The 18,771-nt window shown below is 36.9% G+C and overlaps 2 protein-coding genes and 2 long non-coding RNA genes across 7 annotated transcripts; 2 read left to right on the forward strand and 2 right to left on the reverse strand.

Moving 5' to 3' along the window:
• Window positions 1–694: 694 nt before the first annotated feature.
• On the reverse strand, window positions 695–12,644 carry LOC113057554 (uncharacterized). 2 transcript variants are annotated; one of them, XM_026224983.1, is made up of 10 exons: window positions 12,127–12,644; window positions 8,564–8,607; window positions 5,349–5,536; window positions 4,930–5,041; window positions 4,651–4,769; window positions 4,193–4,354; window positions 3,848–4,071; window positions 3,552–3,711; window positions 1,059–1,077; window positions 695–1,028 (listed from the first exon to the last, which is right to left on the reverse strand). In XM_026224983.1, exons 1-10 carry the CDS (start codon window positions 12,397–12,399, stop codon window positions 929–931), a joined length of 1,401 nt encoding a protein of 466 aa, XP_026080768.1. In that variant the 5' UTR covers window positions 12,400–12,644; the 3' UTR covers window positions 695–928. The 2 variants fall into 2 exon arrangements, with proteins under 2 accessions (XP_026080768.1, XP_026080762.1); XM_026224977.1 differs by having other exon boundaries at window positions 695–1,077.
• On the forward strand, window positions 3,629–9,748 carry LOC113057709 (uncharacterized). Of its 3 annotated transcripts, XR_003277867.1 has the most exons (8): window positions 3,629–3,717; window positions 4,659–4,728; window positions 4,955–5,033; window positions 5,655–5,792; window positions 5,956–6,060; window positions 6,180–6,327; window positions 6,425–7,784; window positions 8,573–9,748. It is a non-coding gene; the product is annotated as an uncharacterized LOC113057709 (long non-coding RNA). The 3 variants fall into 3 exon arrangements; XR_003277866.1 differs by having other exon boundaries at window positions 5,655–6,060; XR_003277869.1 differs by lacking the exon at window positions 5,655–5,792 and having other exon boundaries at window positions 8,573–9,747.
• On the reverse strand, window positions 6,054–8,500 carry LOC113057474 (uncharacterized). The gene is made up of 2 exons (XM_026224905.1): window positions 8,302–8,500; window positions 6,054–7,941 (listed from the first exon to the last, which is right to left on the reverse strand). The coding sequence occupies exons 1-2, from the start codon at window positions 8,324–8,326 to the stop codon at window positions 6,125–6,127; spliced, it is 1,842 nt and encodes a 613-aa protein (XP_026080690.1). The 5' UTR covers window positions 8,327–8,500; the 3' UTR covers window positions 6,054–6,124.
• A 407-nt stretch (window positions 12,645–13,051) lies between the features above and the next one.
• Window positions 13,052–17,808, forward strand: LOC113057725 (uncharacterized). Its single transcript, XR_003277871.1, has 4 exons — window positions 13,052–13,123; window positions 15,532–15,692; window positions 16,623–16,712; window positions 16,891–17,808. It is a non-coding gene; the product is annotated as an uncharacterized LOC113057725 (long non-coding RNA).
• The last annotated feature ends 963 nt before the right edge of the window (window positions 17,809–18,771 follow it).

The following is an 18,771-nucleotide window of genomic DNA, read 5'->3' on the forward strand; positions in this document are numbered from 1 at the left end:
GTACATCCGCCCCGGCTTCGCTTTGGATCCGCGAATGAGCCGCATATCCGCTCCGGGTCCGTTTTGGACCCGGTCATATGAGCATCGTATCCGGCCCGGGTCCGTTTTGGACCCGTTCATAAAATTCTGTCTGCAATGCCACTTTTTTCCACCACACTGCCTGATAACATCCTCCTCATCCAAAATTCATGCAGTGAATCCAGTGTGTGAACGTGATTGAACTGTGCCTTGTTAAAGATGTCAGGAGAAGAAATAGCTGTGAAATCCGAGGCTTGAAGTGTCTCTGGGTTTTGGTATGTGATACATTAGGCTGCATTACATTTGGCTGACGCATTTTTAACCAAAGCGACTAACATGCTAGCCTACACAGTTTTCTTTTTAAGGCAATTCTCTCAACAATTATATATATATATATATATATATATATATATATATATATATATATATATATATATATATATATAAAATGTAGAGTACAAAAAGAGCATCAGTGAGTGCTGTTTTTAAACAGAGTGTCAGTTCTAAGTGCTAGGATCAGGAAGACTAGTTGTAAGTACTACAAGAGGAGATGTTTTCTGATTATAATGAAATTCTGGGAAATGGGAATGTGTTTTATATCTGTTAAGTTGCATCTGTTAAGCATTTACAGTTGACATGAGACATAAGTAGCAAACATACGTTTTTTTAGTATTGGAATGCAAGTCGGATTATTGAAAAGGAGCAGTAAGTTGGTTGTATTCTATCTTGCAGTTGATCGTGGGTGGGGTTTAAACACACTGGGCTCCAGGCCAATGGAATTTGTAAAGGGCATGGTCTCTGAATTGGAAAACAACATGTAGCCTGCGACAGACTATTTAAATTAAAACTGAAACAATTTGAAACAAATAAAACATTTTATTTAACAAAAGAAAACATGACCATAAGTAGCCTAATCATCTGCCTCAGCCTGGTTAGACCGGTTGGTCAGGCGCCTCCTTGCCGCACCACGGTCTGCAGCCAAGTTAAACCATCTTATGGCATAACGTTGAATGTCTGTGTCTGTGGCTGTGCGACACAAACTATTTGCACGTACAGCACCTGTAGACACAAAATGAGGTTTTAAATTCAGCATGCATTTGGTAGGCTACTTATGACTTAAGGATGGGCTGCCCAGTTATTGGCTGGAATTAATCAGTGTTGCCAGATTGGGCATCTTTTGACTTCATCGGCTGGGGAAAATAAGCCGGTGTTACAATATATTCGGTTCCCGAAATATTTGGTTCCAATGGGTGGAGCTATCATGAATACTCACGAGACCATAGCATGGGCTGGGCGACAAATACAAGTGAGTGGAACAGAAATTATTAGCGTGAGCGCCTAGTTTTGTTTTATGGATTATTTATTTCAAACTGGTATTAAAGTTGAACGAAGTTAAGCTTAACTACTCAGACATCCCAAATCTCCCGGAAGTTCCGGGAGTCTCCCGCATATTGAAAGCGGCTCCCTGAGACCCGCAAATTAGTTAAAATCTCCCAGAATCTAGACCGAGCGAGCAAAAGCGCGCATGCGAAACAGATACTGTGTTTCAAACCGTGTAGCGCGCGCACGGCAGAGAGGGAGCGAGAGACCTTGCGTGTGTGTGCTAATGTGCGTGTGTGCGAAGCGCATGTCAGACAGAGAGCATCCTGATTGGCCTGTTTCTGCAAATCAACCAATCAATTGTCAGTGTGGGCGGGCTTTTATCTCTTCTCCCGAACAAAATTAATCAATTATGTCTATCTAGAAACAGGAGCACCATGGCAGAGGGAAAGTGCCACAAAAAAAAAAAAAAGTACCCGTCTTATAGATGTAAAACATAATTACAGTCTTGCTCTAGCATTGCCCATGGCAGGTTAAATGATTGCAAAAGGCATGTTGAGGTGAGTTGACAAGTTTCATTTCATCTGCATATTATTCAGGCTAGTTGCCAAGGCTACATGAAAACAAAAATACCTCCCTGAAATGACTTTTTGCAGGTTGGGATGTCTGAGTTTACCTGAAGAATTACAGACCTGATCCTGTAGGAAGCGTTGGAAGACCTACATTAGAGGTTTAAGGTTAAATTTCTCCAAATTTTCCAAATTAGTTGTTGCTGACATTCTATGATATAGAACTGTTCGTTTCTCATGAATGACAGATTAGTATTTTTAAAAGGTGTGTGATTGCTGTTTAAATAAATATTAAATTCTTGTGTCTTTATTCTGTCTCCCAAAGTTTTCTGCATATTATTAAAATAGCCTTTAAATTATAGGCTGATTGTTTAAGTCAACATAAGACCTTGGAGTTGCATGTTGCATGCTTTGGATGTTGCTTTATACTGACTCAACTGAAAATCTTTTTGATACACAACCTTTACTTTATCAAAGGTTGTCATAAATGTTAAGCTTTCAGATGCATTAACAGTTGTTTTCTCTAGCAATGCTTTAGAACGTTGGTCAAATTAATTGATAATAATGACTAACCATTAATCATAAAAATTAGGCCTACATCTTATCAGTTTAGTAATGTTATCATTCTTATGTAATCTTTTTGTAAACAAGTGAACACAAAAACACTGGTGTAGAAGGCATGGGTATACAAAAATTAAGGAAAGGTACATTTATAAATACATATTTGAATAATATAGTAAATATTTTATTGGTCCTGCTTTATTAATTTTGTCCTTGATCCCATGTTTTTCTCTTGTCTAACACTCTCGTTTTTACAGATGAATATGAAAAAAATATGTAATTTTAAGACACTGTATCTTACTTTAAAAGTAATTTCGAGTTAATGAATGAATGCTTTAAAAAAAATCAATTTTTACACAGAAATATGTTGAGGCAGATGTTTTTGTTTATCAATTTTAAACAATCTAGATCGTATTTAGGACAGGTATAACTTCATGCATATTGTTTTACATTATAAAAATTATATATATTATATTCTTTAAATGAGAATACTTTTTAATTTGTCTTGAGCTATCATCCTATTATATAAAAGCTATTTCAATAATAGCCTACAGACAACTTTGGGAGACAGAATCAAAACACAAGAACATATTTGTAAATATTTATTTAAACATGCAATAATAGACATTTAAAAAGCTTAATCTCAGTCATTCGTGAGAAACGAACAGTTAGAAGTAGTTTAGAACAAAACACCATCTGAAGTGCTAATAATGTGTTCCACTCGCTTGTATTTGTCGCCCCGCCACGCTATGGTGTTGTGAATATTCATGGTAGCTCCACCCATTGGAATCAGATATTCCAGGAACCGAATATATTGTAACACCGGCTTAGGCGGGCAGATAAAGTTAAATTGCAGGGCAGATTGGAGTTAAATTGTTTATCTGTGACAGAATCGTTGTTGGGGCGGATTTTTTGATGAAGGGGGCGGGTTTTCGATCATGATTGGGCGTAAATCACTCAACCCAATCTGGCAACACCGTTTACAGTTTCAGCCGACCCCAGCATTGCACCGCACGCAGCTGTGTGTGGGAGCCGTTACACTTCCCTTCCCTTCCCTGCAGCTGAATACTTAAAGTGACTTACGGTACATTAGTGTCTTTGATGACATGTGACTGAATGCCCTCTTGCCATTTGCTCCCTTCCAGCTTATGGTCTTGGCCACTTCTTCTGTGAACATCCGAGAGAGGATGTTCCACGCCACTCTCTTCACATCTTGGCCACCAATCGTGGCCAAAGAAGAAATCTAAAAGTAAGTCACAAAACATCTTAAAATACAGACAAGGTATAAAGCCCTGATGTAATAACTTGTACGACAATCTTTGCCCCACCTCCACCCCAGCACTTTACCAATTAGAGTTGAGTGACTGGCAGGAGCATACCATTCTTTGTTTGGCTGCTGCATTGGCAGCGTCTTTCAGGAATGCTTCAAGCTCATCCACCGCTCCCAGTGATTCGATGGGCAGCTGAATGCATTCAGGACACTCTGGCTCTTGAGGTGTTGAGGTGTTGAGCACCCTGCTGCTCAGGTGATTGACCTTGGCCACCAGCTGGTCCTGCTGCTGCTTAATGTGCTCCAGCAGGCTTAAAATGTGGACCTGAGCAGCTGTTGAATACATAGTATTATAGAATAGTTATTCCCCCTCCATTCCATGCACTTAAGTCCCCCCGTGTCCCCCGTGGTTAAAGCCAAGGTATTATAGCTTGTAGTTACAGTTATTTCTTACCAGAGCAGGGAATGGTTTCTGGGCCATGTCTCCCACCTCTCCAGGTAGGTCTGTAGACCTGGCTTGGCTCCTCTGGCCCCCGTTGTTGCTGGTTGCAATGTGCAGGTTGAGAGAGGAGTGTTTGTGGTGGTAGTGGTTGGGGAGGGGCAGTTCTGCCAAACACTGTGTTGTTGTTGGGGGGGGGGGGGTTATATTGGTGTCAATCTTATACAACATACACAACACAGTCACACAGACTTAAGAAACATTCACAGAGGACAACTGTAAGATGACTACATATTCAGTATGCATAGAGCAGATAAAGCTAAAAACTTGCTCTTCCGTGTAGTGAGTGGGGGTCATTTTGTGGTTTGTGTATTTGTTTTTTTGTTGTGGAGAAATAGAAACACATTTAATTTATATGTATATTTTTTTCTTATTTAAAAATTATTAGGACATGAATACTCTCTGACTCTTACTTTGACAGAGCTCTGGACTATTTGCAGGGAGTTGGTGACTTGTCCCAGCAGATGACCCGAATTTGGAAATCTTTGGGGGTCGGTAGTCCTCCTCTGTATCGGTGTCACCAAAGAAATGTCTGTTTAAATTGAAAAAAAAAAAGATCTTTATCTACATGCAAATCAACATTTAACGCAGACAGAGAATGTTTGAACATGGCATTGATCTCTGTTCTGTCTTTTTAATAAAAGTATATGGTGTTAGTGTTTGTATGTGTAACATGAAGGAAAAACACTGACTTCGCTGTTGTTCTCCTTCTCCCAGGCCGTTCCTGTTCATCCTCAGTTTGGAGGTCCGAGGTGCTACATGTCAGAGCCTTCTTCAGGATTTGACGTGCCTCAATGTAAGTATCTGAAAGGTAAACATGGAGCTTGACATGAGTCTTAAAGGAACATGCCACCATTTTATGAAATTAATTATTCATGGTCTCCTCTACAGTTAGATAAGTGCGCAAAAACATTTTTGTCTCCGTGCATGCATTGTCTTAGTCCGGCAGGTGACAAAAGTTTTTGCTCACTTATCTTACTCAAGGGGAGAGTGAATAACCCAATTCCATAAAACGGTGGCATATTCTTTTAAACAGTGGTGGCAGTGGATTTGTAGGTGTAGGATTTGTAAAAACCACTTTGCCAAGAAACAACTTTGAGATTTGGCATACCAGATGATTTGATGATTCTGACATCATGTGTCTGCCAGTCTTCCTGTGGCTCCTCTCCATGTTTTACTGCCCTATTTATTCTTTCGTCACTGTTATAAGTTGGCCACGATGCACAACCATCCTCGTACCAGCTTTGGGGCACCACTGCTACGGATTTATTGGTGACAAATTCAACTACATGGAACATCCTTAATGGAGAAGACAAGAAAAGAAACAGGTGTGAATGCGCAGTTATTGTGAGTCAGAGTAAGAAGATCTAGTGGAAAAAGCTTTGAAATTTTGTTTTTATTGATTTTGATAATATAGGGGCTCATATGAAGTGTCAACTTGCACAACACTGATACTGACAGTTGACACCTGAAAGATGATTAACTTCAGCAAAGTACTTACAGCAACTTATCAGCCCGTTTTCTGATGCAGCCACTGCCAGCAAGTCAAACTTTGGTCAGTCCTGAGACCCTGATCTAAACTAGTCATGCTATGATTATGATTGGTACTAAAACAATGAACAAAAACTATCAATTAATGTTAATGTAATGAAGTAATTAACTAATTAATGTCTGAACTAATAAACTGATTGAAATGCATTTTTTGCATGTTAATGCAGGAGAGGAAAGGCCACAAAACCTTCCCTGTGGGGCAGGGCGACACATTTCCCATCCAGCTCTGAAACATTGGCAGCCTTGATGATCTCAGATTTTTCTGAAATGATGTAAATATTCAGTGTATCCGAGCTAAATGGGTAGCTAAAGAACAATGACTTCCTTCTATATTCCTTATATATTGCATAAATGCCCCCCCCCAATGCATTCCACAATATTTTGGATGCAGACAATGTCATTTCCAAGCCTGAAGATGTTATCACCAGTCGATGTTCTGAGAGTCCACTTCTCAGTGGACATCTCGCCATACTGTGCCTTGATGGCCATCCCCCCAACAATAGGGCCCACAAAATGCTGCCGTCTTAAAGTGCTGCCAGGTAATGTAACCTCCCGAATTTTTACTTCTGACAGACGACGAATGATCTGTGCTAAAGGATATTCTGGTTTTCTAACCAGTTTTTTTATCTTCTGCAGATAATTTTCATATGGGAAGGCAGAGAAGGAGTCAAGGTGACCATGCTGCTGAACTTCACCTGCCAGATGGGTTATGCAGTGTACATTATACACAACGTTGTGTCTCCCATAAAGTGTAGCAAAGTGCTGCACAAACGACTTCAGTAAAGTGTCAGCGTAATCAGTGAGGTAGGAAAATGTTGGGCTTGCTAAGATGGAGATACCAGAGAAGAGAAGCATAAAATTCTGATACAGGTCTTTGTCCAGAAAACTGGCCAGCATTACAGGTCCAGTGTACAAAAGAAACTGCCTTAGCTCAGTAGCCTTCCAGCGATCCAATTCTCTAAGAGATCGCGGCTTTCTGGCAAACTCTACCGGAATATAAGGCCTCATGGATACCAATTTAGCGGACATTTGTTCAACTATAGTTGCAGGGACACGGACAGTCAGAGGACCACGAAGCCACATATTGAGCAAGCGCCTAACGATACCTAAGCACACAAGGTGCATGTAATCTAGGGGAAACTGTGACACCATGCCAACCCCAGTACCCTCAAATGCATGTGGCCCCTCATGGTGATGTATCTCATCTAACCTGTCATTGAAAGACTCATCCGTCCTTAGTGCATAATCTTTACATGGAAAACTCATTCGGCTCTGTTCATGTCTACCAGGGTTTGTGCATTTATCGCAGGCGTGGTAGGCATTGTGACTTTTGGTGTGTTTCACAAATGCTCTTGCCGGTGTGTCACAAATTACTGTATCAAGTTTAAGGGTCAAAGTCTTTCCCACGAAACAGAAACCCTTTTCCAGATGAACTAATTCTCTGGTGAAGTCTTCGAGGAATTCTTTTGCTGATGAAGGTTTTTTTTCTCCAGAGTATAATGCGATCACTACAGGCTCTTTCATAGGGACACTGAGCAGGAGACCCAGGATGGGCCACAGCTGAACACTTGAGCTTTTAAATAATGGTAGCCCATCTATGTTTATTTGTAGCCTCAAGGTTAAGCCATCAGTTAGCGTGTGTGCATACCCGCGGAGTGTAGCACTAAGTGAATGGATGATGCCAAAATAGTAGTATTTTCCCCCTGCCTTCTCTTGAATGGAATATTTAGTTGTTGTCCTAAGGAGGGTCCTGCCATCCTTTGGAAGATCAGGATGGGAGAGGCAAAGGATGCCTAGTAGGGCAGTCAGAGCAACCAATGAAATTCCAAAGTGTCTGGCCCAGTCCGCAATCTTGTCAGATAAGGACATCTCATAGATCTCATCTTCAGGTTCGGAACTATCACTGCCACTAGCTAAGAGACCCTCAGTATAGTCTGACTCAAACTCCATGCCACCTTCCTCTTCATGAAAGACTGTTCCTGCTTCAATACCTGAGGTATCATTTGCACAACTGAGACAATCTTCTAACAATTCTACACTGTCATTGTCATTTTCATGCCTGTCATTTAGCCCTGTATCTGTGTCCATGTCAGTCAGACTGAGATAGTCATTCTCATCCCTAATTTGTTCAAGTCGTTTTCCCACATCTACACGTGTCCTCCGTCTTATGGTGGAGCTGGAAACTGGCACAGTCTTTCTGTTCATTTCCTCTAAAGAAACATTTCATTCAGACAACAACCAGTGAGGGGTTAAACAACCAGATTTTTAAATGCTGCTTCAAGTAATTTGGAGTCCATCAGCCCATATCCCTGTTCTTTGAAGCTACCGAGTGCTGCCGGTAGATAGAAGAACAACAGCATTTGGTACAACGTAAACCGAATTTTGCAAACTGCCAGCTAACGCTAACAGATGGGGGCATAAGAAAACTTTACTTTCTTGCTCTACATTACTAGTCAGAGCATCATCAAACTGGTGTTGTCATTAACTAGACAAGACATGAGGATTCTGTAAAAAAAAAAAACCAGTCCAATAGACCATTTCAAGAGAGTTGCATTATCAGCATAGTTGTTCCCACAAGGCTTCTGTTTTAACATTCCATATGTTATCTTAATGCAGAGGAAGTAGATTGGGAACAAAATAGAACATTCAAGCATTGTTTTTGTTTATCTTGTTGAAAGGGTCTATATCAACACCTTAGCATTTAACCGTGATGTCACTATTTATGCTTCTACAATGAAACAATGCAACTGGTGATATATCCTAAATGTAACTTACTTCACACAGGTGGAACAGTCCTCAGCCCAAGATCCAATAACAAGCTGCAAAGAAAACAGAATTATGTTATGTCAATAAATAGAAAATAATAATAAAGGCTGCAAGTGACATCACTAGCGGAAGCACAAGTGTCTTGGAGTGCAAGTATGAGAATGCATTGGAATTTGGAGAAAGAAAATGTAATAACAAAATACTTGGAAGTGTGTTTAAAGAAAAATTATTCTATGATATCAAAAAGCCAACAAAAATAAAGATAACAGATAATCAAGTTACATTAACAAAGACTAGTTGTAGCTATCTTAAATGGCCAATTTTACCCAAGGTAAAAGAAATTCAGTTCAAATTAATAAATAATATTTATCCTGCTGCTGAAACCCTAAGGAAAAGGTTTAATTTTGAAGTTAATCTGTGTGTTTTTTGTATGACAGAACACGAAACAATTGAACACCTTTTTTTCTCTTGTTCAGTCACAATGGGGTTTTGGAAGGATGTTTATCGATGGTTAAATATTGGGATCAATAACTCTTTATTTAACAAATTTCGGATGGTTTGTCAAAAAAGGTATCTAAAATGGTGAACATTATTTCATGATGGGAAAGTATCATATACACAAAAATAAGTGGAATAACAGCAAGCCCAACATAAACTGTTTTAAGAACGAAATTAAAAATTATATAGCATCTCTAAAGGTGTTATTGGAAGAAAACCAGTCCATAAACGAGTTATATGAAACTATGTCAGAGTCTCTTGCTCTTTGAGTTTACAGTCCTATGTTCTTAAACACGCTTGGAGCATTTATGTTGTTTTGTCAGCCCCTATAATTATTTTTTATTTTATTTTTATTTGTATTTTTTATTTTTCTTACTTTATATGATGTGAGTTTGTACTGTTTTAAATACAGAAACACCGGCAATGGCGTTCGTGGTCGGGAAAAAAAACCTTGGGAATATTCCCAGACCCTTTCAGCGCACGATGACTGCTAGATAAACCCGACATTAGAAGAAATGCTAAATCCCATTTACATCGAGTGGAGAATATCATCACCTTCCTAAAATAATTGCCCAAGTCATTTTTTCAGGTTTCTCAGAAAACACAAAAAAACTGAACCTAACTTCAGAGGCCGAGTAGATTTTCGTTCTTCTTGATGCAACTGCCATCTTTGGTCCGTGTATCTTTTGGTCATTCGATTTTCTATTTAAAAATAAATAAAGATAAATGAGAAACGGTTTGATTTTCGTTTTTTGTTTTGTTTACGGAAAACTAACGGAAAACGAAAATTTAGCTGGATTTTTCGTATTTTTGTTTGTGGGTAAAAAATGAGATTATGCTTTAATATTTGTCTGAATGTGTGGGCGGCGCTGAAACGCCCCTTTCATCCCTTCTGTACTGCACCGACAAGCAGCAACCGCAAACTGAGAGAAGCAGCAGACAGCAGAGTTGATTAATCCTGCGAATTCTTTGCTAGTGGTGCTTGCAAGCTTATATATATATATATATATATATATATATATATATATATATATGAATGGTAAATGTTTTTTTTTTTTTTTTGACCAAACAGAAATTAATTTATTCAATGACATTTGAATTTTACTGTAAGATCTACAATGACATGAAATGTGCAGATTTTATTTAGCCTTCTAATTTTATTCTATGCCTGTTTTCATTTGCTATACAAACAACAGCAACTGAAGCTTTATCTTGTAGAGTGTAGTCTGCTGCACTTCTCCGATCGGCGGATCCTGATCCACAGCTTCCATCCCGATAACAAGAGAAAAGAGCTTCAGCTCCGTCAGTTTGGGTCGTAAGACACCCTAAATAACATGTAAACTCAACAGGATTTGCTTTCTGCCATCTCGGTCTACATTAACTTCTTTCTGAAACGTCAGAAATGAACCAGGCTCATGCATCAGACGAACCATGTCTAGCTGGACATGTCTACTTTTAAAATAAGCCATTTAAATAGAATAATAATAACAATAATTTTATATTTAGGCCTATGTAATTCAAATGAAACCAACCAGAGGTGCTGTGTTTCCCGTCTGAACTCATTATCTGTAATGATGTCACACCATATTCGGTCATCTACAGAATTGGTGAATTCAGTTCATAATTCTAAGTAGCCTGTAGCCTATAATTAAAACATTTAAAGTAGACTAATTACGGGGAAAACTTAACTTATTTTAATATACATTTTATTATAAATGTGGGGTTGGATTTTTCCCATTTAATTTATTTTTATGAATGGCCTAGAATAAAATAAGTAGGCAAAAAATTTGTAGTAGGCATATATTTTATTCCATGTCATTGTAGATCACAGGCTAAAGTAAAATTCAAATGGTGTTTTATGAATAAAGTTGTCAAGTCTGCTTTGTCAATAACATGCAGCAGCCGGAAAAATATAATATTATTTTATTATTAATTTAATTATTTATTTATTTATTTATTATTATTATTATTATTATTTTATCTTGCAAGCACCCCTAGCAAATAATTTGCAGGATTAATAAACTCTGCCGTCTGCCGCTTCTCTCCTGGTGAAAATGAACTGAGCTGCGGTTGCTGCTTGTCGGTGCAGTACAGAAGGGATGAAAGGGGCGTTTCAGCGCCGCCCACACATTCAAACACATATTAAAGCATAATCTCATTTTTTACCCACAAACAAAAATACGAAAAATCCAGCTAAATTTTCGTTTTCCGTTTCTTAAACAAAACGAAAAAAACGAAAATCAAACCGTTTCTCATTTATCTTTATTTATTTTTAAATAGAAAATCGAATGACCAAAAGATACACGGACCCATCTTGAAAAGCTTGTAAAATTGCTTAAGTCTCTGTCTTTTGACTTAGGCAAAATAAAACGGCACACAAAAGTCACACTTTTGACATAGGCGATTATACTACAGGGGTAGAATTGCACGATCTGTTCAACTGAGGATGTGGGCAATTTTACATCATGAGAAGATGTCTTATGCAAAAAAAAAAAAACATTTTTGTCAAAAAAATGACGTAGGCAATTATTTTAGGAAGGTGATGATATGTGTTTGTACACTAATAAACCACGAAAAAACACATGGAAGCTGCAAAACCATACGGAGAAGTAGTTGGTAAGCAGGAAAGAGTGCAAAATTTTGACAAACTAACATTAATAGCCTAACGTTATGTGGTAAAGATCCGAATGAGCTCTAGCTCTTACTGCAATTCTTCCTTCTATTTATTATCCCGATATAGGCTACGTTCAGATTGTCCGTCCAAAAGAACTAACGTTAGCACCAAGCTAGCACCAAGTTACTGCAATGAATTAGACTACATACTTTCCCAAATTAAAACAAATTAACATAGGACGCCGCGATAGAGCTCGAATATGGGTAATGGGAATTAAAATCAGGCATGGGCTACTTTATGCTACACAAGCTATTCTGAAGCCTACTGCAACGGTTTATAAAATGGCAACCAAAATCCACGAACATTTTACCAAACCCTTTGACAAAGCAGGTTACACCGATAGATTATATTTCAATGACAGATATAACATTAATAAAATATATCTTAACGTTACACTTACTTGGCAGCCGAACTTCACTAGAAGGAGATCCCGACTAATTCCCACACGGCGTACGTTATCGAAGGCGCGTCCGAAGTGCGGATCCGTATGTGATTCGTTCTGGGTCCGCTGATTAAAAGCGCAGGCGGGGCCGATCTTGGAGGCGGGGCCGATCCTGTTAGCGCAGCGAAAACGAATCTGACAGTCAGGCGGATCTGGCGGCTTGAGGGCGGGTCCGCCACGGACTCCTTTGCTGTGTGGGTATGGTTGTGGTTTGATAAGTGAATGATGCATTGGTAAAACTGTAATGACACTTCTCTAAATGTGTGTTTGAACTATCCAAACAAGTCCCCCAAGGAAAGAAGGCTGGTAAATTCACTATGAAAAGAAATGAGATTTCCTTTTTCAAATACATTTATTGAGAGATACAAACTTGTGATCATGATACTACAGTTGAGCATAAAGAGTGTTATGGCTTGCACTGGTTTCCTTATGGGCTGCTGTCCTGCGCTGCGTTTCTCAAAAGCACTGTAAGTTTAAGTACACTGAAAAAAAGGAAAAGCAGTTTTACTGAATTTACTAAAACAATACACTTACAGTCTACTTAATACATTTATGTTTAAGATGGAAACATAATTTTATTGTTTAAATTCTAAATGAAATTCAACATAATCATCAAAACATGATATAATCACTTTGCAAGAAAATGTTCAAATTGTTTCAGATTTCAAACAAATTGTGTTCATGTAAAATGATTTTTTCCAGCTGTTTGATTTATTTAATTAAAATAAGCCCATGTCACACAATTACTTTGTATTTTCTTCTCAACTTAATTCCATTGTGTAGGCTATAATTAATCTAATTCAGGTTTGTGAAATAGTCGTTTGCGCGGGAGCAACGTGCGCGAGAGCGTCTGCGCATGGGCTTTGAAATCCAGATTCCAGACCACACCAGGACCGTTGGTTTGGAAAGGACACATGAGGGGACTGACTGTATTGTTTTCAAAGCTCGTTAAAAGGTAAGAATTTCAGTATCAATCCTATGATATATTATAAAAATACATTCATTGTCAGATTAAATGCAACAATAATGTTTTAAGATAACCCCACACGCTTTTAAATCATGTCGATGGTATATTTAGTCGAGTGTCGTCGCAGATTTTTTTAACGTTAAGTAAACCATAAATATTACTGGTAACATTAGTTTATCAAACTTCTACAATCCGATTAAACAATTTACAGATGGAAATCAAGTTTTCATCAGGTGAATAATAATAACATGGACTTTAGGATTTGTGTGGGGGAGGGGTTCGTAGGCAAAAGCGCTCGCTCAATGCTCTGTCAGTGCATGTCTAATAACGAATAATTGAGTTAAACACAGTGGTGGACAGTAACGGAGTAGCTTTACATTTACTTAAGTACATTTTTCAAGTATCTGTACTTTACTGGAATAGTTTTATTTTGAGTAACTTTTACTTTTACTTCACTACATTTCAAAGCATACAGTTTTAGTTTTAAATTCACTACATTTCATAAAACATATCGTTACTCCCTATAATATATCACGTGCTCCGACACGGAGAAGCGGTGTCTGATTCATCATGAACGAACCGAGTCTTTTAAAAATAAACTTTTGAATCGGATCGCGAATCGCACCAAACGATTCGTTTGCGAATTAGAATTATCCGATTGAAGCTGTTCAGGAGTCTACCACTCACTGATTCAAATGAACCGTTTAGTGCGAGTCTACAGAAGTAAGAACCGGGAGATCTTGTGAGCGTTCGTGCGTCTGATGTTGATAAAAGTAAGTTATTAATGTTGAAATTTAGGATAAATTATTGTAACTGAAAATCATATTTAGGTAAAAATTGTCCGTTGTTTGGGAACTAAATCCACTGTAAAGAGTGATCTGTTTAAGCCCACTGAAATGCTCGAGTGCAGACGATCTACACATATCAGCGTCTCTGTGTTTTAGGTAAAAAAAAAAAAAAAAACATTAACACAGATTAAATAAAATAACTCATGCATGTTCAAATTCCACGCTGCCGTAATATTAACAGTTTTATTAAAATGCTAACATGTCCTATGTGACGTCTGTTTTTATATTGTTTATCAACAGTAACCTTATTTGGATTAACTAAACGAGTAAACAGACATGAATGTTTATTCATAACCGTACTGAAATATTGTTAGCTGATGCTAACTGTCTAGCTAACAAGCTTGCTGGTGCTAACTTGAGGTAATTTTTATAAATAATGTCCAATTATTTTTATTCAACCACCTATATATATATATATATATATATATATATATATATATATATATATATATATATATAGATTACATCTGGGGAGAAAAGAAAGGATGTGATGTTCAGAACATGGTAACTAACGTTACAGTAATTATCAAAGAGGGGAAGAGATGCACCCTGTTTGGCCATGGATGTTTTTACACCACAGACAAGATTTGAGAAGGAAAAAATCATTATGAAAATATAATTATATTTTCCTTAAAATGTTCTTCCTAACTTCAGGCCTTATTATAATGTCATATATAACTGTGATGTTCTGTAAAACAACAAACTTTAAAATACTTTGTTCTTACTGGTGAAAATAAGATGGTCAACTCTGCTTTCTCTCGGGTAAATCACAGTGTAAGCTTCACAGTGATCATTACTCTCATCAGCGTAGTCCATATACACAACACAAATATATCTTGACTCCATATAGTGGTTATTTTGGAAAAATCCCAGGTATTTTGAGCAGTAGGATTCTAAAAAAAAAAAAAAATGTGCTAATATAAAATTAAATTAAGTAGCCTATATAATTGCAAACATCTATCTTTCAGTACTTTTTTACTTAAGTACATAAAAAATTTAAAAAGGAGTACTTTTACTGGAGTAATATTTTACTATACGTATCTGTACTTTTACTCAAGTACTTGATTTGTGTACTTCGTCCACCACTGGTTAAACATACAGTATGTTTTTGGTGCAGGGACCTATTTTATCAAGTAAATGAATACTCGATAGCCCCGCCCTCAACCCATAACTCACAAAAATCTCTCCCAGGCAGGTTTTAAGATTACGATATTAGGATTTCGCATCTAAGTTAATAAAATTTTTGTTGGCTAACCAACATGGTTGTCACTTTGAGATGGATATCATAATTAATATAAATGACTGCTGCAATAAAGGTTATTTTATGGTATGCTATAAATTGTTTTTTAACTGAATGTTGGTTAATTTTCTAGTATTTACCATACATTTTGGAAAAAATTAAAAAGTCTTTTTCCAAAAAGGTACATCTTAAAAGGGGGTAATATTATAAATAGCATTGTCTTTAATTTGGAAAAGTACAGTAAATTGTTACTTAAAATCATTAATTGTTGTTGTTATAACTAATTTCTGCTCGTTCTCTCTTTACAGTGACATTTGGTATTCCAAAGCCTGTTAAGACAAATTACGAGCTAAGTCAGTCAGTTAGGCAGTTAGCCTTGTCGGTGAATTAACTGATGAATACCTCTTGGCTGACTATTTGACTGGACATGTGCAGATGGTAACGTTAAAGAGATTTGTCTGCTGCAAAGGTAAGGAAGAAAAAAGTAAAAATAGCTTCAAAATAATTTTTAAAGTTTTTTGTTTGTTTCCTATAATGGAAAAGCTACTTTGATTTACAGTGATATTGTATAAATTCTTAAATTATTCCACATTTAAAAAGTGCTGTATCTAAACATGCAAACAGTTGTTGAGGGTGTGTTCACTATTGTTTTACTATTGAGTTCACTATTGAGGCACTGGACAATGACATCGGCTGTTCTTCGAATCATTTTGGGGGAGAGCAGCTGGCAGAGAGTGGTATTTCCATCTGGCTTGCCTGAATCTGTGTCTGAACTAGAAGATGCCATTAGGAGTATAACGGCTGATTGCCTGTAAAAGATCCCTTTCATACTTAACCAATAATTATATATAGTCGTAAGGTATTTTACAGTCTCCAGGCTCACATAATCTCTTACATCAACATTTGTTTAAATATTGACAGATTATAGATATAAATATATTTTAAAGGTTTACTTCTATATATAGTTGGCTAATTGCATATGATGATGCTGAATTAGCACAAACCCTCTCTTGGTGTTAAAATATTATCAAGTTTTACTATAAACATGAATTGGGAAATTAGTGATCAATAAGGCACGAACAGTTATTTTTGCTTTATTGAACTGATTTTTAAAAATGCATTGTTTGGATGTCTTGTTAGCACACTATAATTTTTTTTTGTTTGTGTGCATGTATTCACACTCTATTTTTTGTAATTGATGTTATTAGCAGTAAGTAAGTTGCATTACATTTCACATAATAAAATCAAGCTATTATCTTTATTATATTTTTCTAGACTACAACATATACATTTTTTAGGAACTTTTAGTGAATGAGACCCATTGTGCTCTTTTGTTTAATTGTGATTTGAGTAATGTCTTAAACTAACCTTTCTTTTTCTGCTTTGGCTTATTTTTAAGGATGACATTGATGCAGCTTGTGAACTTGCCATCAGAGGACTGGTTATCTATCTTAATGAGGACCCTAAAGAGCTCATTCAGGAGTATGTGGTGAGTAGTTATAGCTTAACTGATGGAATCTGCACTATGTTCAACAAGCAAAAATATTAATACATCTAAAAACCATGGTTTCATCAAATATGCACACTGCAACATAAATAAAAATAATAATAATTATATCCACTAGACATGTAGCATTAATTGTAATACATATTCATCTTTTTTCCAGTTTATTTTACAGTGTGCGATTGAGAAGACTACCATGGGCATCTTCCTGATAAAGCACACTGCAGACAATGAAGCCCATGATGTAGGCATTGTGCTAGAGGGTGTAGCAGTGCTTCAGGACCTCAACAGTGTGGATTTTGCAACTTCAATGTTGTTTGGTCTAATTTATGCTCTTAACCTGCAGTACCCCACAAAGTTGCGTTTTACATATGAAATTTACCAAAAACTCATCATGGACTTGGATGCAGGTGAACTCTCTATCAAGGCCCAATTTCAAATCTGAACTCAACCAGTGAGATGGACTGATTTTTTAATGACTTCTGTGACTACAAACAATCAACCTCTGAAAATTTCAGCAGCCTTCATGCAAGACCACCGCAGAAGGTAAACTGTGATCTTGTTGTTTAGACTGTTCCCCTTTGCCTGCTCTTGTTTCTTTATCTTTTTTTTTGTCTGAATTTGGCCCTTCTTTGGACTGGGTCAGAAGTTGATTGATTAGAGAGCTGAATCTATGACACATGGATGAACTAGCATAAATAAGATACATTGTTTAAAGTTTAGGTAAGGGTCAGATACTGTATTTTCACATTATTTTGTAATGTCTATATATAATTATCTTTGAGACGAAAGCGTTTTTCTTGAAATAAGTTCCAGGTAGGGCTGCACGATATTGGGAAAAAATAACATTGCGATATTTTATTTTTCTGCGATATATATTGCAATATGAAATCTAATCTAATTTTTTCTTACAAACAAAAATTGGGTGAGCACACTTACGTTCTTATTTTAAATGATTAAAACATCGACACCATCGTGTCAATTGATTAATATGTGCGAGGGAGAGAGAGCAAGACATTGCCCGTGGTGTTTGAAGACGATGAGCTTGCGGCCGGGGCTCTCTCTCTCTCTCGTGCATGCTCTCTCTCGTGCTCTCTCTCTCTCCCTCTCTCGTGCAAGCTCTCTCTCTCTCTCTCTCTCTCTCTCTCTCTCTCTCTCTCTCTCTCTCTCTCTCTCTCTCTCTCTCTCTCTCGTGCATGCTCTCTCTCGTGCTCTCTCTGTCTCTCTCTGCCCTGTTAAACTGACAGGACTTAAAAACACGTAAATGATAAACTTTTACTCTATGATGGTTTAGCTGTACAATTAATCGGCTAATCACATTCATCAAAAGACGGGGAGCAGCTGCCCGTACAGTTAATGAATAACGAATCAACTACGACAGCCTACATCACACATCCTGCGATGTGACTATCGTGGATTCGTACATCGCGATATCGATGCTTAAACGACACATCGTGCAGCCCTAGTTCCAGGTACTGGTGTTCTTGTGTACAGTTTTAAGGTTTCTGAGAGAAATGAAATAAATTAGTGTTACAATGTTGTATTAGTTTTTAAACACACGGTTACATGCAGTATAATGTTACTTATGTTTATGATATTGTTTAAAAAAAAAAGAAATCTTGTAAAACTTTTGAAGGTTTAAATATATTGTTGATCTACATGTTATGCATACAAAATGAACCGTCTTTGTTTTTATACTAGTCTAATTAAAACTGATGTATTTTTATTAAATTTAATCATCACAGAAGTTATTTATGCTATGCTTTTGAAAGCACAATGTTATTTAGACATGCCATTTAAATTACACATTGTTCAAATGATTAAATAAAAGGATTTACAAAAGGTTTTTGTGTTACGTGAAATGAAACATGCAACAAGAAACCATTGAAATGTATTAAAATTTAATTTTAGTGAATTTATCAAAATTATGTTAAGATAACTTGATTTCATTGCACAGAATTAACATGATTGAAGCAGATATCTGAAATAAAAAAATTATGTTAAACTAGCATAACTGAATTATGTTAGTATAACTTGAAAAGAC

This window comes from Carassius auratus, chromosome 4 (assembly GCF_003368295.1).
Source record: "Carassius auratus strain Wakin chromosome 4, ASM336829v1, whole genome shotgun sequence".
Classification (NCBI taxonomy): Eukaryota; Metazoa; Chordata; class Actinopteri; order Cypriniformes; family Cyprinidae; genus Carassius; species Carassius auratus.